Genomic DNA, 23410 nt, shown 5'->3' on the forward strand with positions numbered 1-23410 from the left:
GCGCGCGCTCCACTCCGCGGAGGGCGCCCCGCGGGCCGTGCCGTGCGCCTGCGCAGTGCGGGCCGCTCCCCGCCCCCTTGCCCCGCTGCCCCTCCGCCGGCAGGCCGGGCCCCGCCTCGGCTCCGCGCCCTCGCCCTGCTCTTAGCCGCCGCTCTGCCCCGCAGCAGCCAGCCCCGTCCCCGGCAGCATGTTCAGCTGGGTCAGCAAAGATGCCCGCCGCAAGAAGGAGCCGGAGCTCTTCCAGACGGTGGCCGAGGGGCTGCGGCAGCTGTACGCGCAGAAGCTGCTGCCCCTGGAGGAGCACTACCGCTTCCACGAGTTCCACTCGCCCGCGCTGGAGGACGCTGACTTCGACAACAAGCCCATGGTGCTCCTCGTGGGCCAGTACAGCACGGGCAAGACCACCTTCATCCGGCACCTGATCGAGCAGGACTTCCCAGGAATGCGCATCGGGCCCGAGCCCACCACCGACTCTTTCATCGCGGTCATGCACGGCCCCACCGAGGGCGTGGTGCCGGGCAACGCGCTTGTAGTCGACCCGCGGCGCCCCTTCCGCAAGCTCAACGCCTTCGGCAACGCCTTCCTCAACAGGTACCCGCCCCTTGCCCGGAGGAGGGGGGCGGAGGGGGACCCCCGGGGCCGCACTCGGGTCCCGACCCTACCGTGGCGGCGGCCCGGCCCCGCCTCCCTCATCGTCCTTTGTCTCCGAGGCCCCAGCGAGCCCCTCGGCGACCGCTCCCTGGGACAAGGGCCCCTGCCGCTTCGGCCCACCCGGAGGTCTGGGGGGTGGGTATCGCCGCCCCCTCGCCCGCCCCGTCACCCCCAGAATTTTCCAGGTTATCAGTTTAACTCCCAAACCTTCCAGCAGATCCCAGCCCCACTTCCCTCAGAACCGGGGTCAGCGTTGGGAAGGTGAGAGATTCCTGTCTCCACCTCCTCCCAGTGTAGTCCCAGGCTGGATGCACCGAATTCATTCAAACCAGCCCCTTCCCCCCTCCCTTCCTTCAAGTGGCTGCTGCCTAAGTGTCATGGAAAAATATGTGAAACTTTTCGTCATTCCCTTTGCTGCTGTGCTGTGCTTCCCCCGGGACCGCTGGTTTTGTGTGGGAGGGACAAGGAGGATCTGCTGTGGCCTGCTGAGTTTGGGGGCAGCCCACGGGGTAGCAGACAGATGGAGTGTGAACATTTCTCCCCGGGGGTCAGCTCGAAAGGGTCTGTACTCCTTTAGGGATTTCGGGAAACAGCCTCAGTCTGTAGCACTGGGAGGCCTGGAAGATCTGGGCCCTGACTCCCTCACGAAGATGTTCCTTAACTTGCTTGGGCCTCAGTTTCCCCAGTTACATGGGTGAAATCTGTCTCCTCATGATCCGGGTCATGCTCCAAGACTCTGACCCTCATGATGCTGGGAATGAAAAACATTGGTCTTTCTATGGAGTCAAGTTCACTCTTCTCTAAAGGAGCTCAAAGGCGCTTGTCAATGGTTCTAAAATCCCTGTCCCCACCCCTGCCCCCAGGGACATACCAAAGGACTTCACAGATCTGCCTTTCCTGCCAGACCCCATGCAAGGAGTGACTCCACATGCCTTTTTTTTTTTTTTTAAAGATTTTTTATTTATTTATTTGACAGAGAGAGACACAGCGAGAGAGGGAACACAAGCAGGGGGAGTGGGAGAGGGAGGAGCAGGCTTCCCGCCGAGCAGGGAGTACGATGCGGGGCTGGGGCTGGATCCCAGGACCCGGGGATCATGACCTGAGCCGAAGGCAGACGCTTAACGACTGAGCCACCCAGGCGCCCCTTCACATGCCTTTCAAAGTATGTGTCGGGGACGACCTAGGAAAGAATCCTTGACTCTTGCCTTCCAGGTCTCCGCCCTGTATGATCACATTCCTTTCCCGACACTGTCCAGCCACACAGGGTGAACCAGCTTGCTCCTGATCCAGGCCAGTGGCCAGCCTACCTCTGTGCACAGAGCTGACTTTTAACAGAGAAGACAGGCAGACTCCTGTTACGTTTTTTTGCCCCTTTTGGGCATTTAAGGCCGGCCTCCTGTTTTACGGTTGATGGCGTTGGTGTGTCACGGCTGGAGCTGAATAAAGCCCTTCGTGTGAGGGGCATGACCCTCTTCGCCTTGAGCCCTCCTCCAGAGAATACCTGTGTCTCGGAATTATGGTGCCCGTACACGGGCAATTGGCCCAGACTCTTAGCTGGTGGGCCCCAGAGGATCTTGTGCGCAGTTTGGCTGCTGTGCTGGGAATTCCAACCATTATTAGGTCTTGCCTTTCACACAGAACTTTGGGAAGCTAGAAGGAGGGATAGGTACACCTTCTGTCCTCGGGCCTCCGCTTCTAATTGTGAGAGCAGACTGCTTTTGAAAGGAGAAACGGGGTACTCAACCTGTTTCTGAATTTGGAGACCTAAAGTTTCAGAGTCGGAGGGGATCGTAGACGTCATCTCGGTGGTTCAGGAAGCCCGAGCTTGGAGGGCTGTGCTCTTTGTTGAGCTCACCAGGGCAGCTTAATGCAGTGCCCGCTGGCTGACCGCCTTCATGCCTCCGGTCACCACCTACTGTGGGTTCTGCCCGGAAAAAAGCGCAGGTCAGGGATGCTGGGTCCAAAACAGACACTCTGATGATGCTGGTGCCACAGGATTCAAGACCCACAGTTCTATTTATTATTATTATTATTTTTTAAAGTAGGCTCCACACCCAACATGGGGCTTGAACCCATGACCCTGAGATCAAGAGTCGCACGCTCTACTGACTGAGCCAGCCAGGCAGCCCTTATTTCCCTCTTGCCACTTCATCTCCAGAGGGTTCTCGATCACTAATAGCCCTGCCAAAAGGGGTCTTAACAGCCAAGGGTCAGGGAGGGCACTGCTTTGCCCTGGAGCAGGGCCCCGAGCTGTCAGCCTGTGGAGTGCGCAGAGTGCCGGCCGGCTAGCCAGGGCGTACAAAGGGGGCTCTTCTCTGGCTGACACAGCCTCTCCAGGCAGCTTAAAGAGACCCATTGAGCCATGAACTTGACTTTCTGCCCTTTTTACTCTTAAGTGGCTGCTCTAAGACTAAAATCCAATGGAGCAGACCAAGACAGACTACAGTTAGGTTGTCCTAAGAGCAGCCTGTGAAAACCGCTTGCGGGGCGAGAGGCAGTCAGTGCGCCCTTGGTGGTGGGAGATGAAGCGGCTGCGTCTGTGGGAGCGGCTTGCCCCCTTCCTCGTCTCCCCCGCCAAGCTCCCAGGACTCCGCGGGGCATCTCGTTTCTGGGTCTTACCGATGTTGTCGTACTCGCGGGTCTCCTTTACAGGGCGGTTTTATGTACTGTTATTTTTCAGAGCCAGCTGTACTTCAGGTTCTTCTGAGTTGGGCTTCCCTCTGTGACCCTTCCCGAGCAGGAGCCCCAGGTGTGGCGCACCACGGTCAGGGCAACAGTGAGGACCGGGTCCAAGGTCTGCGGGTCAGCCGGTGTTGCCCCGTTGTGCTTGCAGGCAACACCCCTCCCCCTGGCCAGCTGCCCCGGGCCTGGCCCCTGGTCACTTGGGGGGGAGCTGTGGGGGGGGGGGTAGGGCCAAAAGGAGAACCTTACAGCTCAGATCCCTCCCCACAGTTGGAAAGGCAGCTTTAAGCCTGCATCCTACAGACAAAGGGTCAGTATTTTCTTTGCTCACAGTGTCTTTTTCAGAGAAGTTTTTAAAGGAGCCTTTTCTGTGTCCAGTAAAGAATTTCTGCTATCAGTTGGGACAGCCCCTTGCTGTTCTGGGCTGTTCTACGCTCAGTGGGAACTCAGGCACACATGGCTAAGCCCTCGCTCGGGAGTTGCCAGCCCCTCTGTGGCTTCATTTGTTCTTCCTCGGCCTGCTCCGGCTTTCGGAGAATGATGTCTGTACTCCCGGCCCCGCCAACCAGCCCACGTGTCCCCCAGCGTGTACTGGCCGCCCCCTGCTGTCCCTTCGTCCAGGCAGCTGGGTGGGAGGGATGGGCTGGTCCCAGCAGCAGCAGGAAAGCCTCTCCCCGCCTTCAGTGTGTGGAAATTTAGCTAAGTCCCAGTGTCACCTTTCTCTTTCTCTTCTGGAGTTGACCGGTGGCCTATCTCGTGCAGTTTTCACTAGCACATCAGCAACTTGAAAGTTGAACTCTTGAACTCTGGGGGAAAAGCTAATGTGAGGGAAATGCTGATGCAAGCCAGTTTGAGCCCCTGGTTGGATTCCCAGTTAAGACAGTACGGAGTTCAGGGGCGCCTGGGTGGCTCAGTCAGTTAAGCGTCTGCCTTTGGCTCAGGTCATGATCCCAGGGTCCTGGGATCAGGCCCTGCCTCGGGCTCCCAGCTCAGCAGGGAGTCTGCCTCTCCCTCTTCCTCTGCTCCTCCCCCCTGCTCGCGCTCGCTCTCTCTCTCAAATAAATACAATAAAATAATATTAAAAAAAAAAAGACAATACAGAGTTCAGGGGCCACCCCTGGAAACACTAGAAAACCTCCTGTAAATGCCTTGCTTTGGGAAAGGAAGGCAGAGGTGGAGAGGAGAGTACACAGAAAGCCGCCCGTCGCTTCTAGAGCTGCGAGGGCTGAGTCTTGACGTCTCCCCTCCGGCTTTTGCTCCCGTGCAGGTTCATGTGCGCCCAGCTGCCCAACCCGGTCCTGGACAGCATAAGCATCATCGACACTCCCGGGATCCTGTCTGGAGAGAAACAGCGCATCAGCAGAGGTAAACAGGCTCCGACACAGCCCAGGGCGCCTTCCCTCTGCGGTCTGTGACGCGGACCACGTGCTGCCCCTGAGGTCCCTCCCAGCCCATCTTACATTGGCCCGTGTCTGCCCAGCGCGCTGAACCCCAAGGGGGCAGGAGTTGCTCTCTCCCTTGGCTCCCTGTGCCGAGGGTACTAAGAGCTGTCCGGGGGAGAGCACAGCCTATTTTGCGTGGCTCTCGTGCTTTCCACCCCCCGGGGCATGCTGGGAGAGAGGGCAAGCTGGCGAGATGGCACCTGGGGCTGGCTGTGAGGTCACGGGAAGTCACTCCGTGTCTGGGCTCCGGGTACCTCTGCCAGCATTGCTGTTCCCCTGGGGCGCCCTCACCCTACTTGGTGTGTAAAAGCTTTGCCTCCCGACGCCGTCTAAATTCCTGGCAAGCCCAGCAGGTCTGTGAGGGAACACTGGACCCGAACAAGCCAGCCGGAAGGAGAAGCTGCAGGAATTTGTTAAGTGTTTAGGGGCTCCTGGAAAGGTGTTTCAGTTTGCTTCGGGTTGGTAATCAGCAGCCTTCCCGGGGCCTGGAAGGTTTTCGTGCCGAGTGTTGGTGCACCAGGCCCCCGGTTGTGTCAACTGCTGTCTGGACTCCGAAGATCTGGTTCAGGATGAGCCTGAACTGGGTTATATTTCTGCTGCTGTTCCATTTTGTGGAGGGGCGGGGAGCCTTGGGGCCTGAATGCTTCCTGGCAGGAGCGTGAGGGCAGGCCAGGAGGGGAGTCTGCAGCTGCAGATGTGAAAATGAAGTAGGACCACACTCAGACAGGGGTTGAGAAGGGGCCGGATTTGTGTATCATTAACTTGCAAATCTTTCCCGTGCCCCTTTCCCTCTGGGCTGCCCAGCATTGGCCAGCATTGGCCAGCTTTGCATTTGAAGCCAACGACCTGGTATGTGGGAGATGTTTATGTCTCCTGTGGCTTAAAGGGGGCGGGGACCCCGTTCTTGGTGCTGAGAAACCTTGCTTCTCTTTTTTTCCAGGCTCTGGGCCCCTGCCAGGAAGGGCTTGCATCAGAGCACCCTGAAACTGCTCTCTCTCTGTCTCGTTTAAGCTCTTAAGCTCCGCACCCCAGTGATAAAGACACTCCTAGGAGTTCAAGGGAGCAGCTTTGGGACCCCTTCTAAAAAGGCAAGGGCTAGGGGCACCTGGCTGGCTCAGTTGGAGGGGCATGCAACTCTTTGCTCTCAGGGTTGTGAGTTCGAGTTCCACGTTGGGTACAGAGATTACTTACATAAATAAAAAAGAAGGGGCACCTGCGGTTAAGCGTCTGCCTTTAGCTCAGGTCATGAGCCCGGGGTCCCAGGATTGAGTCCCTCCTTGGGTTCCCTGCTCAGCGGGGAGTCTGCTTCTCCCTCTGTTCCCCACCGCCCCCCGCTCGTGCTCTTGCTCTCTCTCTCACTCACTCTCTCGCTCACTCTCTCAAATAAATAAATAAAATCTTAAAAAAAAAAACAACTTTAAAAATAAAAAGGCGAGGTTGTTTTTCCTTACTGCTCTTGTTGTTCCAAGCTGGTTTTAAGAAAATGTCTGGTAAGCATTAAAAAGACCCACAAGGGGGGATTTATTCTCCGTTTACTTCCAGGCCTGAGTTATCCTAGAGGGACTCTCTTCGAGGCTCCGCAGTGTTATCTTCGTAATGATCTGGAAGAGTAGGCAGGGGGGCTGCTTCTGACTGGGGCCGTGGGCTAGAGAACTAAGCCATCTCTGGGGTGCGCACAATGCTCCCAGCCTTGGGGTCAGTTGATGTGTACACATCTTCGGATAGGGACAATAGCTCACGAGAAGAGGCTTACCATCTCAGCAGGCTGTGCTCACTGTGGCCTTCAGAGCTGGGAGTTAAGGCATTTGAGGGAAAGGGCATAGGGCCCTTGTGACCCCCGTAACCACTGTTTTCCACCAGTGCTGTGGAGTCCCCTGCTGGGAGGCATGTCTTTGACACGTCACCCTGGGTCTGGAGAGCCTAGTGGGCTGACGGGTTGGGAGTATAGGTCTTGCTGCTTTGGGCAGCCTGGCCCTGTCTGCTGGGATGTCCCCCCCTCCACCCCGCCGCCTCCTCTTTTCCTGGTTGGCAAAAAGGTGGGCAGTGATGTCCAGACCTGCTCTCTCTGGGACGGGCACCCCCGCAGCACCTCTCTGGGCTGTCCAGGTGGTGGATCGGCACCCGGGGTGCACTTCGGCGGTGCCAGTGGGGGATGTGGTGCGCGAGGCAGTCCTGGCCTTCAGGTTGTCCACGCAGGTGGCAGATACTCAGAGGAGGAGGCCCGCAAGAGACGCCAGGCTCACCCCTGGTTGCCTCTGCCCCCCTCCAGGTGTGAGACTGGCCCCTCTCTGTCCTGGGGCGACACAAGGCCTCCCCCACCCTATCGTGGGCAGGAAGGAGGAGTGGGGCTTAAAGATAAGGGCATTGCTCTGATTGGGGGAGGGCTTCCTTCTGTGAAATAGCGAGATCAAACTGATTTTAGTAGACAGTTTCTTTCCCTCCGGGACCCTAGGTCTCTCGGTTTAAAGTATTTTACTAAAAGTTACCAAGTTGGGATTTGCTCTGCAGTATGTTTGGTGTCGGCGTTTTATCAGCCGGAGAGAGACCATCTCAGTACCTCTCTGCTCTGTTGGCTGTGGTCTTCAAGGGAGGTGGCCGCTAGCTGGGCGGGGAAGGAGTGGCCGTCTGCTTGGAGGCCCCGCCCACCAGTCCTCGCAAAGGTCCCCTGTTGCCCTGTCCAGCAGAGGAAGTCAGAGGAGGGCAGTGCGTTCCAGCCTCCCCGGCCAGCTCTCCCGTCTGCTCCCTTTGCTGACAGCATGGAGAGCAGGTGTTTCCCTCTCAGCGAGATAGGGCCAGCAGAAAACACGGGTCCTGGGCAAGCAGCGTGCGCTTCTGCGGTCTGCCGATCTCGTTACGTGGGAACAGAGGGTTCTTCTGGAGGTTGCCTGTGCATTAGAGTTGTTAATTAGGTTTACATCCATTTCCCACCCTATCTGCCAGGCCCCTCCTGGCTTCTTCCCCTTTTCCCCATGGTCCCTTACGTGTGCAGGAAATATTGTCTGGAAAGATAACGTAGGGGCCGTGCAGGCCCAGAGCAGTCAGGATATAGGGCAGGCTCTGCGAGAGACCCCTGAGAATTACTCCGGGAAAGAGACGGGGCCTCCGTGGGAGTCTCAGGGTGCACTTCCCTGTTGTGCTAATCTGAGTGACTTTAAAGATAAACGTTCTCCTGTGTCAGCAGAGAAGGGTGATCTGTGGGGACAGCATTCATTCTTGAGTGCCATGTGACTGATAAAGGGCGTTCCAAAGGGCATCGGGGCCTGGTGGGGCGGGCGCCCTTGGCTCCCAGGCTGCCGCCCGCGCCTGCGCAGTCACGAGCCGGAGCAGAGATTTCCCACAGCGGGTCCCCGGGGGGCAGGCGCGCTCAGGTGGAGGTCCCAGCGTGGGGCTCAGGGCCCTGGCTGGGGCTCTCCCTGCCATTGTCACCACGCGGCTGCGAGCTGGCCGTAACTTCTGCGCCTTGGTTTCCCCCACGCGAGTCGCGTCAGCAGGGAAGCGTTCCTTAAACTCGGGTCTGGAGACCGACGCCCCGCCGGCCTTGTGCCCGGCTTTCTGCAGACCATCTGCGTCCTCCCCTCGGGAGCCGGTGCCCCTCAGCTGTCCCACAGCTGCCCCTGGGATGACACTGCTGCTCTGCAGAGGAGAAGGCCGAGGCTTGCCGCCCGGGCTAGTGTGTGTCTGCGGGCCCAGCAGGGGCTGTGCTCACGCCACCCGGTTGCTGAGAGCGGACGCTCGGCTCGGCTCCCGGGAGCGCTGACAGCGCATACCGGGCGAGTCTTTGACCCTCGGGTGGTGACCGTGCTGGGCTTCTGCGCTCTCCTGACAGGCCTTCGCCTTCTCTCCCGCCCTGAAATCAGACTCAGTTCACAGATGGACCCGAGGTCCAGGGCTTGGAACAACCCTGCTGGCATCTTCTTCCTTTTCCCTGTTCTCTGCCTCTAGCCAGAAATCGCTCCCTCCACCCCAGACCCTCTGTGGATGGGTGTAGGACCCCTGGTCGAGGCTGGCTGGTCCCCTAGCTTCTCATTTGCCCTCCTGCTGACTGTCCCTGGTTCCCAGGCTCCCTCCAAGCCTGGAAGCCATCCCATTAGGCAGGTAGGGCCTTCCAGGTGCAGAACGGAGTCCTCTGACTCCGAGGTGGGGCCGCGCTGTGGGCAGCCCTCCCTTCCTGCTGACCCCTGTGCTGACGACCTCCGGAGCTGCCCCACCCCTAAGAGCCCTCCATCCAGGTCAGGGTTTTCTGCAGCCCATAGAAGGCTCCATGAGGTTGCCTGCAGGCCTTGGGCTAGGCCATGTGCTGTGTCCCTCTTGGATTCCCAGCGCCCACAGTACAGATGATGACAGAAGGTTCAGGCCCCAGCGCAATACTTTAGGAGCCGGGGACCCTGGGGGGGGTTACTGCAGCCCATGTGCTAACCCCTAGCACCTAGTGCTCAGTGACATGTTCAGCCAATGCCAGCTAATTACAGATAGACACCCAAAAATCCAGGGATTCCCAGACTGATTAGAAAGGCCTTTTTCTGACTAACATCCCGAGGAGGCCAGAGGCTAGGGGAACACTGAGTCAGCCGGAGTCTCCCTTCTCAGGGCCCCCAGCCTCGTCCAAGCCTCCCTCTCACCCCGCCATGCCCCCCCGCCCCGCCCCCGGTCCCCTGGACAGCTTTTGGCCCGAGCGTTTGGTGGGAACGCGGCGCTCTGCCGAGGGGCGTGGGCCGCCGCCCGCGGAGGACTGGTACCAGCCGGCGCCCGGCCCCTGCGCGGTCCCCGCTCGAGCAGCTGTGTGAGCGCCTGCGGACGTTCCATTTATATTTGGTGGTACGAGGCATTCTTCGAGCGTGAGAAGTGGTCGTCGCCTACACACCACTCAGAATCTGCGCTCCTTGAGCCCGAAATACAATTCCTGTGTGTAAATAAGAGTAAACATTTACCAAGTGCTTACGGTGTGCCAGGCACTCCCTTGCTGCCCACAGCAGCCCGGCGCAGCAGGGACTTAACACCCTGCCGTCACAGACGAAGAGACAGGCTCGGACAGGGGCCGTGGCTGCTGGGGTCGCGCAGCTGCTTGACGAGGAGAGGGCTCCGATTCAAGTGCCGGCCTCATTCCAGAGTCCATCTGTCCCTCCCTGCCCTTTGTCCATTTCCCGGTCACATTTGCAGAGGTCTTCGCCCTCGTTAGGCGCACGGCTCAAGGAAGCAGCTGCGTAACCACCACCGCCAGGATCAAATCTAGTCTTTCCATCAGCCTGGAGAGTTCCCTGTTCCCCTTCGTAGTCCCCTCCAGTCCCCGGCAACTCAGACCTGATACTTAGCCCTGAGGTTTTGCCTTCTCCAGAATGTCCATACGAGTCTTCCGTGCCTGCCCTCCTCCACTTAGTGTGTGCTTGGGGGCGTTCATCATGTATTCGAGAGCATGACCGTCGACCCACCATTCCTCCCGTCCCATGCGTGTACCCTCATGTCTTACCCATTCACCTGCTGAAGAGCCTTTGGGTTTCCAATTTGGGGCAATTTTAAATGAAGCTCCTACAAACATTTGCGTACAGTGTGGATTTCAGTTTCTTAATTTCCCTTGGGTAAATACCTAGGAGTGGGGAGGCCCCTTTCTCCTCGCCACTGAGCCACCCCAAGGAAGTCCTTCCCTGAAGAGTGTGCCCGCCCGAGGAAGCTCGGCACCCATGTCGGTCCTCTCTCGGCTCCTTAATCTTCGTCCTGCCATCCTGTGCCCCCCTCTCCCGGGCGCGGCACCGGTTAGAAACGTGTATGGTGGGAGCCACGGCAAGAAATACCAAGGCCCACACAGCTTGAATGGCAGGAAACAAAAGTCGATTGCAGACAAGCCCTCTATTGTTGATGTTCTAGAAACTTGGAACGTATGAAGCAGCTTTTCCACCAGCTGCTGGAACTACCTGTGTTTGGAGGGTGTCAGGAGAGGGAGAGGACCTGTGACAACTTCCTCTCTTCCGCCTCTGTGCCCGTGGCGGGGAGCGGGACTCTTGTCAGGACTGCCGACTGGTGAGGAGCCCGAGCGGCCCAGACGAGGCTGGGTGGGAACAGAGCAGAGACCTGTCCACGTGGCCCCTGTGCTTACTTCCCGAGGCCGAGCCCAGCCCTCAGCTGGGTGGCCCTGAGCGTACAAGCGATTCTTCTTTGTGCCCCCTTCCCCAGTCCCCACGACTGTGCATGCGTGTGCGCTGAGATTAACCACGGTAACCCTTCTACGTGCACAGCTTGGTGGCATCAAGTACATTTCGTGTTGTTGTGTGACTGTCCCCACCGTCCACCTTTCAGACTTTGCCATCTTCCAAACGGAAACCGTAACCCCATTAACCACTCGTTCTCCTATTTCCCCCTGCCCGCAGCCCCTGGGTGCGCTCTCCTTTCTGTCTCTGTGGACTTTGGATGCGTGGCATCGTGCAGCGTTGGTCCTTTTGTGCCTGGCTTATTTTATAATCTCCCCAAAGTCCCAGAATTCAGTGGCCAGACACATCCTGGCACCGAGGCAGACCCCTCGTGTGTCCCGAAACCTGGAGGCTCACCGCCTCGGGCAGTGCTGAGGGCAGGGGGCACCGGCACACTTGTCCCCTGCCGCCCCGCTCCGGGCTGAGTGGTGGCCGCGGCCGCCCTGCCAGGTGCATGGGCTCGATGGAGGCTTCGCTGCTGCTGCTGCGGGTCCAGCCCTCGGTGTCTTTCGAGACACCATCTCTCAGGCCAGAGTGAGGGTTTGGTGGACAGATGGGGGCCGGGTGGGCCTGCGCGGTCATATGCCTGTGATGACATCATAGCGCCCGTGCCGTGACCCTTTTAGTGACCCGTGGACGTACTTGGCCAGCACCATGTCTCCCTCCCCAAAAGTGAGAGCGTTTTTCATAATAAACAGGAAATTTCATTTACCTGCAAAAAAAATGGACTTAGAGCTCTGTTGGCTCCAACTTGAGGTGTTGGCGGGTAACTGGGTTTGCGGGCGGGGGGCACTTGGGGTTCTCGGCTCTGCCGCGGTGACTCCTCCCCCTCCTCCTCTCTCTGTCTTTCCGGGAGTCGTCCTGGGTCCCCACCAGCGCGGGAGGGGGCGCGAGGCCACTTTGGGTGGAGTCTGGGGAGTGAGCTCAGCTCCCTGTGTGCTGTCCTGACCGCAGGGCCAAAGCGAACTTGGGCTGGAGCCCAGCCCATCCGGGAGCCCCCATTCCCATTCCAGGCACCTCTCATCCGGCATCACTGCCTCCCCAGCTCTGCGAATCTGTGCTCCGTCAGCGTGCGGCGGTCTGAGGACAGGCAGTGTGACGAGGGACGAGTTGGGCCTCATTCTTGCTGAGAGGGAGCCGTCATTCAGTCCTGAGGCCTTGCTTTTCCAGGGCTGACCTGCCGCTCCCAGGGGCAGCCATAAAAGGCTCCCTGCCCGCTTCCCTTGCCTGCTCCTCGGCCCTCCCGTCCTGGGTTTCTGCTGGGGGCGTCTCTCTGGGCACGCCGTCCGGTGGCTCTCGGGGCCAGGGGTGGGGGTGGGGGTGGCCATGTCCTCTGCACCCAACGGCCTTTGGTGCTGGCTCCAGGCTGTCTCCCACTCTCTGAGCACCGATAGTCGGGTGGTGGGTGGTCTGGCTGTTTCCAACCCTCTGCCTGGGCCTAGGGAAGGCCGATGGCTGCCCTGACCAGGCTCAAGTTCAGATTCACTGGGACCTTACTGCCCCTGCCCCCCCCGCTCCACCTCCCCGCCCCCATTAGAGACTCCGGCCGGTTGAGGGGCTGCCTCTGATCGGAGCGCCCTGTCTCCCGGGCGTGCTGTGGGGGGAACAGACTGCCCGTTGCTGCGTCGCGAGGCTGCTGTGCTAAGTCAACAGAAACAGTGAATCTGGGGTTTTCCTGAGGTTCCGGTGTCTCACCCCAAGGACGAGAGCTGGCCGCTGGTCTCAGAACCAGGCTGAACTTCGGCGGCTCTCAGTTCCTGACCGGTTCAGCTGTCCCCAGCCCCTCGGCCCCTCCTGCCTATGGGGCCTGTGCTGGGAGCCCCGTGTGTTACCTGATCTAATCCCCCCTACGGTCAGAGGAGGAGGAGTTGTTTTTGGAGTTTTACAGATGAAGAAATGGTAACTCAGGAGTTCGGAACTTCAGGTCAGGTCGCAGTCAGCGGCCGGCGCCGGGAGTCGAATCCAGGGCTGTCTTATTTAAGAGCCTGTGTTCTTTCTGAGTGTTTAAGTTCGGGGAGAGGCTTGGAATGCTGTGGCTTCGGGCGCACATGGCTCTGAAGCGCACTTGAACCTGGGGGGCCTGGCGGCCAGAATGTTTATCCCGCCAAGCAGACCTTCACCCCTCGGCACACCCCCAGTGTTAACTGTTTATCTTAGAGCCCTTGCGATGGGGGCCTGGCTCTGGCCTGAGTGGAGGTAGCCTCTTGGGGAGCCCAGCTGCTGACTTGCCTTCAGTCTGGGAGGCTTGGCAGGAGCGGGAGCAGCCGAATACCACTCTGATGACCCACTCAGCAGGCTCCTTACCGGAGGGGCGGGGAGGGCTGCCCCCCCTCCTCACGGCGCGGTAGTTCATTCTGTCCGTTTTCTTTGTTCTCTCCCTCTACCTGCTACTTTTCTGTAACCTGGCAGTCTGGATAATGCGTGGCCAAATCCCAGTTTGGTCAGAGGGTCGCGAGCATGTTTTGCAAGGGATGCTAGCCAGGAGCAGGCTGTCAGGATGAGGAGATTGGTGGGCCCGTTTCTGGGCAGGGTCTCGGGCTCTTCTCTATGAGAGCAGCTTCTCCGGCTTACTTTCGGAGCCTGACTGCGCTCTGGGGTGTATTTGGTGCTTCTTAGGAGGCCCGGCCTGTATTTGAGGTGGCCTGTGGGGAGCAGGTGAAGAACAAGGAGGAGCCCAGGGACAAGGAGGCTTGCCCAGAATCAGCCGGAGAGGAAATGGTAGCTCAGGGGCTTCGACCCAAGCTTCCCAAAGACTTTTAGGCCACTCTTGTCACCTGGTCTTCCTACATCTCCTCATCTTTGCTCCTAAAAGATGAGAAATAGGGGCGCCTGGGTGGCTCAGTAGGTCGAGCGTCTGCCTTCAACTCGGATCATGATCCCAGGGTCCTGGGATGGAGCCCGGTATCGGGCTCCCTGCTCAGCGGGGAGTCTGCTTCTCCCTCTGGCTTGTGCTCTCTGTCTCGCTCACTATCTCAACTAAATGAAATCTTAAAAATAAATAAAAGATGAGAAATAGAACCTTCACTTCTTCTGGGGGCAGTGGAAGAAGTGGAAACATTTAAAAGAGGCGTGACTGTGAAATAGGATTTAGGTTAAACTGCTGTCGGAGAGACCCCAAAATCCATTGGCTTAAACCAGATATCAGCTAGTTCATGTGGAAAATAACAGTCCAGGCCATCCTGAACGTTCGGCTTTCATCTCTGAACTCAAGGTGGTTGCTCCAGCCCCTGCTATCACATCTGCATTCCATCCCTCAGGAAGGGAGAAAAGGACAAAGGTCTCATAGACCTTGTTCATTTCTGCCGCAGGAGAGGCTAGAAAATGCGGTCTTAAACTGGGGGGCCCTGAGTTCAGCCAGAACTAGACCGTTGTTGTCAAGGTAAGAGCTACGGTGAGCGGTCTCTGCTGCCGACGGCCCCGCCCCCCAAGGGGCCTCCACTGGACGCTGGGAGACCGCGTAGCCTAGACTTGAGAGCTGGACGTGATCTAGTCCAGCCACCTCGTTTTAGAGACGCATTTAAGGCCTAGAGAGGGGATGCGGTGTGTAGCATTTCGTAGGCCTGTCGTAGAGCAGTGGCCAGCGAAGTTTTTCTGAAGGGTCCGAGTTAGTGTTTTTGGCCTGCAGGCCTGTGGTCTCTGCCGTGGCTGAACTCTGCTGCTGTGGACAAGAGCGGCCACAGACGGTGCGGAGGAGCGTGGCCGTGTCCCGCTAAAACTCTTACTTACGGGGCGGGGGGTGGGGGGCGCCTGGGTGGCTCAGTCCTTAAGCGTCTGCCTTGGGCTCAGGTCATGATCTCAGGGTTCTGGGATCGAGCCCCGCATCGGGCTCCCTGCTCAGCGGGAAGCCTGCTTCTCCCTCTCCCACTCCCCCTGCTTGTGTTCCCTCTCTCTCTGTGTCTCTCTCTGTCAAATAAATAAAATCTTTAAAACAAAAAAACAACTTATTTACGGAACAGGTGATGGGCCAGCTGCAGTTTGCCAACCCCTGTTGTGGAGAATAAGTGAGGTTCCTGGAGAGGGGGGGCCCGCACGAGCACCCCACGAGTAGCAGCTGCAGGTGTCCCAGCTGTTCCTTACTGTCCTTGTCGTGTAAGGGCATCCAGCCGGCATTGGCAGCCCCCGAGTCTCTGTTCTTCTCACCACACTGCTGGGCTCCCCCTCCTCACTTTTGCCCTGGTCTGAGCCACTTTAGAGCCCAGATTTTGTGACTTCTTCTTTTTTTTTTTTTTTTTTAAGATTTTATTTATTTATTTGAGAGAGCGAGGATGAGTGGGGCCGGGGGCGGTAGAGGAGGAGGGAGAAGCGGACTCCCCGCTGAGCCGGGAGCCCAACACGGGGCTCAATCCCAGGACCCCAGGATTATAACCTGAACCTCAGGCAGACGCTTAATGGACTGAGCCATCCAGGCGCCCCTGGATTTTGTGACTTCTCTTGCATTATTTATCTGTGGCTCACTTCTCTGTGCCAGGTGCTGCTGGGCGAGGGTATCGGGTGGGTACAGAAATAGGGGGGACCTGACGCCCCTGCCCTCGGGGTGCTGTGCTGGCCCTGTGAGGACATGGTGGAAATTTAAATGACACCAGGCTGAGAAGTCCGAGGTCGGGTCAGGGAGGAGAGCTCTCAGAGCAGCCTGGCTCCGGTGCCCCCGAGCTCACCCCGCTCTTCCTGCAGGTTATGACTTCGCTGCCGTCCTGGAGTGGTTCGCCGAGCGGGTCGACCGCATCATCCTGCTCTTCGACGCCCACAAGCTGGACATCTCTGACGAGTTCTCCGAGGTCATCAAGGCCCTCAAGAACCATGAGGACAAGATCCGCGTGGTGCTGAACAAAGCCGACCAGATCGAGACCCAGCAGCTGATGCGGGTCTACGGGGCTCTCATGTGGTCCCTGGGGAAGATCATCAACACCCCCGAGGTGGTCAGGGTATACATCGGCTCCTTCTGGTCCCACCCGCTCCTCATCCCTGACAATCGCAAGCTTTTTGAGGCGGAGGAGCAGGACCTCTTCAAAGACATCCAGTCTCTGCCCCGAAACGCTGCCCTCAGGAAGCTCAATGACCTGATCAAGCGGGCACGGCTGGCCAAGGTAGACTGGGGGTGGGGGGCAGGGCCTCCTGCTGGGTGGGGCCCATGGGGGCTGGGACTGGCACTTGGGGCCCCAGGATTGGTCTGCCATGGCTTTTGGGGTGCCCGAGACCCATCCCCGCAGACCTACAGCCACACCTACGTTGCCCTGTGTCTAGATGGGTCCTCTGTGCGCCCATGCGTGTGGCCCTTTCTCAACTGAGTCTTCTTGATGCATGTAGATGTTAAGCGGGAAGGGAACACTGGGCCAAGGGGCGGCCTGGGAAGTGGGGAGCCAGTGCGGGTGCAGCTCTAGTCCTCATCGGCTTCCCCTCCCAGGCCTGTTGATTGAGCACTCCGCGTGTGCGGGGTGCTGGGGACACAAGGGGACTGACACGCACAGTCCCTGCCCTTCCAGCACGCACCAGTCGTACCGGGAAAGCGGAACGTGTAAAGGGAAGTCAGGCACGGTTTTTTGTCCTGTCGTGGGATGCCGCAGAAGCAGGTGACTGGGAGGCCTCGGGTGGGTGCTGACGCATAAGCCAGGACAGGAAGGAGCTAGCGGAGAGATGGGGCGCAAGCCTGTGGGCCGAGGGAGAACCCTGGGCGGCCTCAGCCCCCAGAGGTCTCGTAAAGCATCCAGCCCCTCCCAATGGCACCTGTTGGCGGCGTCTGGATCGCTCAAGAGCTTGGAATCTCAGCTCCGGGCCACGTACTTCAGGGAGACCCCGGCGTGGCTGGGGCTGGGAGAGAAGGCTGATGCCCCCAGCGGGCCCCTCAGACACACAGGGGCAGAACACCCCCCGATTGAGCACAGCTGCACATTCTGAGCCTGCCTGGAAAAGTCCGCGGGCCGCCACCATGCACATGCGCGGATCATGGATCCGTGGGGCTCAGAGCTTGGCTTCAGCGGGGACCCCGTGCATCGCCGCTCCTCTGACGAAGTGGCCACGGAGCGTAGGGGTGTCGGGGGCGCTAGGGCTTCAGCGAAGGCATCCTGTGGCCGGTGCAGCAGTCGCCCGGGCTCCCAAGTAAAGGCCTGAGGAGTGGCGCCTCCTCTGCAGGTGGCAGGCCCCCTCCGGGGAGAGCCAGGAGGAGCCCCACGGCCCGCGCTCCTGCCTCCGGGAGCCAGCCGCGTAGCTCCGGCTTTTGAGAGTCCGCTGTGGGCCACACACAGCGGCTCAGGCCGCCCCACACCATCTCGAGGTCTGGAGTCAGGTAGCATTTTGGTGCTCACCGTCTTGAGTAAAAAGAACTGACCTCTCATCTTCTACCACCAGTCTGTGTGTCCACACTGGTTACCAGAGTGCTCGTGGACCATACTGGAGTGTGCTAGAAGCACAAGCCCTCGAGGCCCCACCCCGCACACCTCAACCGCCTGGGGATCTGTATGCACAGTGAGGTTGCAGAATCTGCTCTGGGTCTTCCACCTCTCTCACTTCTGGAAGCTTCCCCGTGCAGGGAGCTGGTTCTGAGAAGGGACCCCGTGAGAAAACCCGCATCACTGGCTCCTGGCCTCCCGGTTCTAGGCTGCAGGGAAGGGCAGCGCTGCTCCCTCCTTGGCCAGCACCCCCCCCTCCCCCAGCAGGGCCGCCTGTGCCCTCTCGAAGCCTCCTTCCGGGACAGAACAAAGGGCGGGCTCCCCGTTCATCTGCAGAAATGGTGTGTCACCTCCTCCGGGCACCCTGAGTCATCACGCCTGGAAAACCCCCGGGCCTCCGATCTCGTGCTGCACCTGCGGCTCCGGGCTGTTTGCTTTTCCTGGAGCGAGCGGCCTTCTGTGCCAACCTGCGAAGGCCAACCTACACGGGCCGTGACGGGCGGAGGGGCGGCTGCCTCGCTCTGTGACAGGCCTGCTGCCCTCGGGCCGTTCGCACACAGGGCCAGGCCGGGGGAGGGGCTTCGATGGCGCAGAGCTGGCAGTGGGGGGGGGGGGGCGGCCGGCTGCGGCCCTTCACGCCCGGACGTTACTTGGCGAGGCGGAGGGCTCTGAGGGCCTTGGAGGGTGCCCAGCGTTACCAGCCCGCCGTGGGGAAGTGAAGGGTGTGCGGCCCTTCGCTGGCAAACACCCAAGTAAGGTACTGAGCGCAGATAAACTTCAGAATATCTGGGTGAAGCCTCACGTGGTTTTCCTAATCCTTACTCACGCCCAGCAGAACTCGGGCCGTGTTGGGGTTTTGAGAACTCGACGTCAGCGGCCACCGGTGTGCGCATGTGGGATGGCGGGCTCCGCATCTCCGCCGCGGGACAGGAAGCTGGGGGTGCACCCGGGGCCCCAGAGAGCACGGGCCCCGGACTGCTTCAGGCGGTCCCCGGTGACGGTCCCGGTCCCGGCCGTCTGGGGCAGCCCGGCGCAGGCCCTCTGCCTACATGGTGCCCCTTCCTGTTCTCCAGGTGCACGCCTACATCATCAGCTCCCTCAAGAAGGAGATGCCCAACGTGTTCGGGAAAGAGAGCAAAAAGAAGGAGCTGGTGAACAACTTGGGAGAGATCTATCAGAAGATCGAGCGGGAGCATCAGATCTCCCCCGGGGACTTCCCGAGCCTCCGCAAGATGCAGGTATGGCTGTCCCCCGCTCGCCGCCCTCCCTGGGACGGGCCTCCCAGCTGGAAGCCCCTGAGTTTAGTGGCCGTGACACCGCAGAGGGGAATGTGGTGACTCACCCCCAGGGGTGGGGAAAGGGCGGGGCGCCAGGCCCTCCAGCACCATCCTGGCTCATCCCCCCCAGCCCTTCAGGGAAGGAACTGTTCCCACCTCCACTAAACAGACTGGGGAGCCAAGGCCGAGGGGCAAGCCTCGGTGGGGGCGTGACCTGGGGCCGGCTCTGTGGCTCGGGACCCCTGCTCCGGCCACTCTGCCTAGAGTCCATGGACACCTGACCCAGCCCTTCCCCCTCCCTTGCCCACCACAGGAGCTCCTGCAGACTCAGGACTTCAGCAAGTTCCAGGCCTTGAAGCCTAAGCTGCTGGACACAGTGGACGACATGCTGGCCAACGACATCGCCCGGCTGATGGTGATGGTGCGCCAGGAGGAGTCCCTGATGCCCTCCCAGGCCGTGAAGGGCGGCGCCTTCGACGGCACCATGAACGGGCCCTTTGGGCACGGCTACGGCGAGGGGGCCGGCGAGGGCATCGACGACGTGGAGTGGGTGGTGGGCAAGGACAAGCCCACCTACGATGAGATCTTCTACACACTGTCGCCTGTCAACGGCAAGATCACGGGCGCCAACGCCAAGAAGGAGATGGTGAAGTCCAAGCTGCCCAACACAGTGCTGGGGAAGATCTGGAAGCTGGCCGATGTGGACAAGGACGGGCTGCTGGATGACGAGGAGTTTGCCCTGGCCAACCACCTCATCAAAGTCAAGCTGGAGGGCCACGAGCTGCCCGCCGACCTGCCCCCGCACCTGATCCCGCCCTCCAAGCGGAGGCACGAGTGACCGCCCGGCCGGGCCCACCGGGGGGAGGCGAGGGGCTGGAAAGACTGAGCAGAGTTTCCTCGGCTCTCAGAAAGGAAAACCACCATCTTTCTTTTCAGGCTGTTCGCGGGCCCAGCAGGGAGGCGGATGATACTTGTATGTGAATGATGGAATTTTGTGCACAAGAACTATGGATATTTTTAATATATAACGTTAGAGGCAGCGTTCTTTCTTGCCTCCTCCATTTGACAGCCCCACGCACACGAGCCCCTGTCCTCCCCCCACCCCCCCCAGCTCTGCCGTACAGCACGTGCCCACCCTGGCTCAGCCCCCACCCCCCAGCAGGTGCCGTGTGTAGACAGGAACCCCAGGATTCCAGTTTGTTTCTAAGCTGAGTACTGCTTCACTGACCCAGTGGCTCCTTCCCTGTCCAGCTCTGCCCCCTCCCCACGCTCCTGGATTAAGCTGGTTCTGGTGCCTTCTGCCTTGCCCTCCCCGGTGGCCCCCATGCACGGGCCCTGCTCTTTGCTCTCACATCGCACCCCCTCCCCCAGCTTGACAGTCACAGAAGCAAGCCCAACTCCCTCTTTTATGAGGTCCAAGGGATGAGGAGGGATGTGAGAACGTCTCCCAGAAAAACATACAAGCTAGTTTTGTTCTGTAAAGTGACACCTTTCATACCTGACCGAATTTTCCAGTAACTTCCCAACCTCTTGTTCAGAAGCTGTGATTTTTGTCTCCTTTCTCACACTCCAACTAGGGGGCAGCTCCACCCAGGACCCGTTGGATGTACAGAGCACACCCTGTCGAGGACCCCAGCGTTTGTGTTTCCTGCTTCTCCCTTTCACTCTCCTGGAACATTCTGGTGTACCTCCTCCCCCACCTTGGATGGGTGGTGGGCCCTCATGAGTCTGGCCTGGCTTGGTGCTCCAGCCCGGACCTAGTGTCCAGACAGCAGAGACCAGGGACAACCCCGACCGTTCTCCTCGTACCTCCGTTCATTCTCCATGGAAGCTCTCTCCTCCCATCGAGCAGAGCCGGGCAGCAGATGTCTTGGATGTCCTTCGAGTAACCTCCCTCCAGGCTGAGGAACGAGGGACTGGAGGCAGCGAGCAGCCAGGGCAGCCTGCCTCATCAGCTTTGCCTTGGCCGGGCTCTCCCAGCACAGCCTCGGGGGGCCGGGATGCACTCCACTCACCGGCTCCTTGCTGGAACCGCGGTGGGGGGAGCACGCTTCCCACCAGGCACTCCCAGGGTAGGTCTCAGGGACTCCGGTGGACCTCTTCTGGCACCACCACCCCCCGCCCTCCAGCCAGGGCTGCTCCCCGGGCCCCCACGGGGTCTGTGTTACCTGCGGCTGGCTTCGGCCCACCATTGTGTGCAGTATTAGGTGAGGGCGGGGGCAGCCTCCTGGTGGGGAAGTCACTGTGAGGTGTCCTGGCTCCTCCCCACTTGCCTGTGGGAAGAAAAAGCAACCAGACACCGCTTTTTTTTCTTGCATTAAAAAAAAAGTTTAATTGTGCTGAAGCTCTCGGTGCTTAGTTGTCTCTTCCAGGGGCCTGCCCCGCCCGGCGCCTGCTGGGACGCTGGCAGAGCATCTGGAGGGCCGAGGTGCCCGCAGAGACCGATGGGCAAGCCTGCCGGGGGGCGGTGGTGGTCCCCGCCCCGCGATGCTCAGCTCGGCGGCAGCTGCTGCCTCCTGCGGGGGTGGGAAGGGGTGAAGTCAGGAGAACTTCTGGTGACAGGCTAGGCCGGCCCCCCAGGGGCTGGGGGAGAAGGTACCCGCATTCTGCCACCTTCACAGCTTCTCCAACCTGGGCCCATCCCTGGCCTTGGGCAGATGGGGGCACCGGGAGGGGTCAAGTAGACAAGGGTGTACTGTGCTCCACACTAGCCGCGGGGTGACTTGGAGACTGGCCCAGCGGCACACCGGCACCGACAGAAACACAATTGGGAAGGGTGGGGCCCGCGAGGGTCAGGGGGACTGTTGGTTCCAGCGGAGGGAAGGGGAGGGAAGGGTGGCAAATCGGAAGCTGATGCGCCCTGGAAGGTAGAACACTCGAGGTGCAGTCTGGGTGGAGACCGGCCAGGCCGGCCCGTGTGTGGCAAATGGCAGAGCACAAAGAGGTGCCCGTGGCTTTGGAGGGCCGGGCTGTGGGCCGCAGCTCGTGTGGCAGGCGTCCGGTCTGATGGCCAGTGGCCCAGCTAGTGGGGGGCCCACCAGCTCAGCTCTCCCGTTACCACTCAGAAGGTTTGCCTTGACCTCCAAAACCTAGGAGGTCACTTTTTCCCATTTTGCAGCCGGGAAGCGGAGACCCGGGAGAGCTGGGAGACTCAAACCCAGTCTGCCCGACTCCAGAACACGAGCTCTCGAAAGCAGCCTTTAAAAAGGAAAAGCTCGAGGGGCGCCTGGGTGGCTCAGTCGTTAAGGGTCAGCCTTCGGCTCAGGTCATGATCCCAGGGTCCTGGGATGGAGCCCCATGTCTGGCTCCCTGCTTGGCAGGGAGCCTGCTTCTCCCTCTCCCTCTGCCTGCCGCTCCCTCTGCTTGTGCTCGCTCTCTCTGACAAAATCTTAAAGGCGGGGGGCGGGGGGGGAGAAAAAGCTCGCTGTGTCCCCAAAGTCTGTGCTAAAGACAGGTTTGAGAACCCCACACTGAAGGTCCAACGAGGTCACTCCAGCCCAGGGCCTTGAAGGCTTGGGACAGCCCTCAATTTCCAGGGGTCACCCAAGAGGTAGAGCGTGCTTGTTCAAGCTGTTAGAGAAAGAAAACACAACTTCTGAGTTCTTACGGAATGTGGGTGAGAGGCGCTGCTGGCCTGCTCTGCCCCTTCCAGCCAAGGCCCGCACTCTCAGCATGGGGGTGCTGCCCCAGGAAACCTCAGCAGGGGGGTGCTGCCCCAGGAAATGGCTGCCCATCTGAGGCTTGAAGGAGGGGCCCTCAGCAGGTGTCTGCCCCCCTGCTGCTTCAGAGCTCCTGTCCTTGGTCTGTGTTTTATAGTTGGGGGGGGTCTTCTAGGTTCCGATGTGGCCACCCTCCTGAGGGCCAGCCCCCCATCCCTTCCTCCTCCCCGCCTCCCTAGCTGGCCAGAATCCTGGGCAAAAGGCCCCTCTTCAGAGACTAGTCTGGGGCACAGGGGGCTGTTTGCACCCGGCCCCCAGAGCTCCTGGAATGAGGTGCATTGGGGGCCATCTTCCCGTGTAGCACCTCAGAGTCCAGCACCCAGGGGGCACTGGGGCCCACCCCCTGTGTAGGCCCCAGTCGACAGCTCTGTTTTAAGATTTTTTTTTTTTTTTGAGAGAGTGCGCATGAGCAGAAGGAGGGGCAGAAGGAGAGGGAGAAGCAGACTCTCCGCTGACCAAGGAGCCCAACGAGGGGCTCAATCCCAGGACCCCAGGATCATGACTCGAGCCGAGGGCAGACCCTTAACCGGCTGAGTCACCCAGGTGCCCTGGCAGCTCTGTTTTACCCATTGACATCCCACGTGAGAACACATCAGAATGAACATTCCTTCTACTTCTTAGTAAACAAAAAAGTAAACCATTGAATTCAACCCGGTGTCCTGTTCTTATCTCAGACGGGCTGGTTACAGGACTTGCCCAAAGCCACCACTCCTGCCCCTCTGCATTCAGAACACCCCAGCCGAGAAAGTACACAGAAGGCAGGCCTCGGGCCAGGCAGGGGCAGTTAGAATCCCAGCTCGGCCTCTTGTTAGGACTTAGCCTCTCCCTTCCCGAGGCTGTTTCTTCAGGTGCCAAATGCAGGGACCCCAGCTTCACAGAGGGAAGGCCCCTGGGGTGCCCAGCTCCGGAGGTGCACCGTGGTTGGTCAGGGGGGCGGTAAGGATTGGTGCAGGGAGCCCAGCACCGCACCCAACTCCCAGAACAAAGCAGGCAGGACCCACCCTTCCCTGAAGCAGCTCGCAGACCGGGTGGCGCCCATGGGCCAGAGGGGTGGTGGCCAAGGGGGCTCAGGGCCTG

General features: G+C 59.8%; 1 protein-coding gene and 1 long non-coding RNA gene across 2 annotated transcripts in view; one reads left to right on the forward strand and one right to left on the reverse strand.

The window, feature by feature from the left end:
* EHD1 (EH domain containing 1) lies at positions 1-20953 on the forward strand. Its single transcript, XM_036101162.2, has 5 exons — positions 1-591; positions 4601-4698; positions 15626-16038; positions 18411-18575; positions 18928-20953. Exons 1-5 carry the CDS (start codon positions 188-190, stop codon positions 19450-19452), a joined length of 1605 nt encoding a protein of 534 aa, XP_035957055.1. The 5' UTR covers positions 1-187; the 3' UTR covers positions 19453-20953.
* Positions 20918-23410, reverse strand: part of LOC118541514 (uncharacterized) — a 6883-nt gene continuing 4390 nt past the window's right edge. The window contains exon 3 of the long non-coding RNA XR_004920144.2: positions 20918-21130. This is a non-coding gene — a long non-coding RNA (uncharacterized LOC118541514). The remainder of the gene's footprint in view (positions 21131-23410) is intronic.

The sequence above is a fragment of the Halichoerus grypus genome, chromosome 11 (genome assembly GCF_964656455.1).
Source record: "Halichoerus grypus chromosome 11, mHalGry1.hap1.1, whole genome shotgun sequence".
NCBI lineage: Eukaryota > Metazoa > Chordata > Mammalia > Carnivora > Phocidae > Halichoerus > Halichoerus grypus.

What these genes read in the sequence shown, in the direction of transcription:
- EHD1 (XM_036101162.2), top strand. Translation starts at nt 188, where the DNA reads ATGTTCAGCTGGGTCAGCAAAGATGCCCGCCGCAAGAAGGAGCCGGAG. An exon ending in AGCGGGCACGGCTGGCCAAG is followed by an intron (nt 16,039 to 18,410) that starts GTAGACTGGGGG and finishes CCTGTTCTCCAG; the next exon opens with GTGCACGCCTACATCATCAG. An exon ending in CGAGCCTCCGCAAGATGCAG is followed by an intron (nt 18,576 to 18,927) that starts GTATGGCTGTCC and finishes TGCCCACCACAG; the next exon opens with GAGCTCCTGCAGACTCAGGA.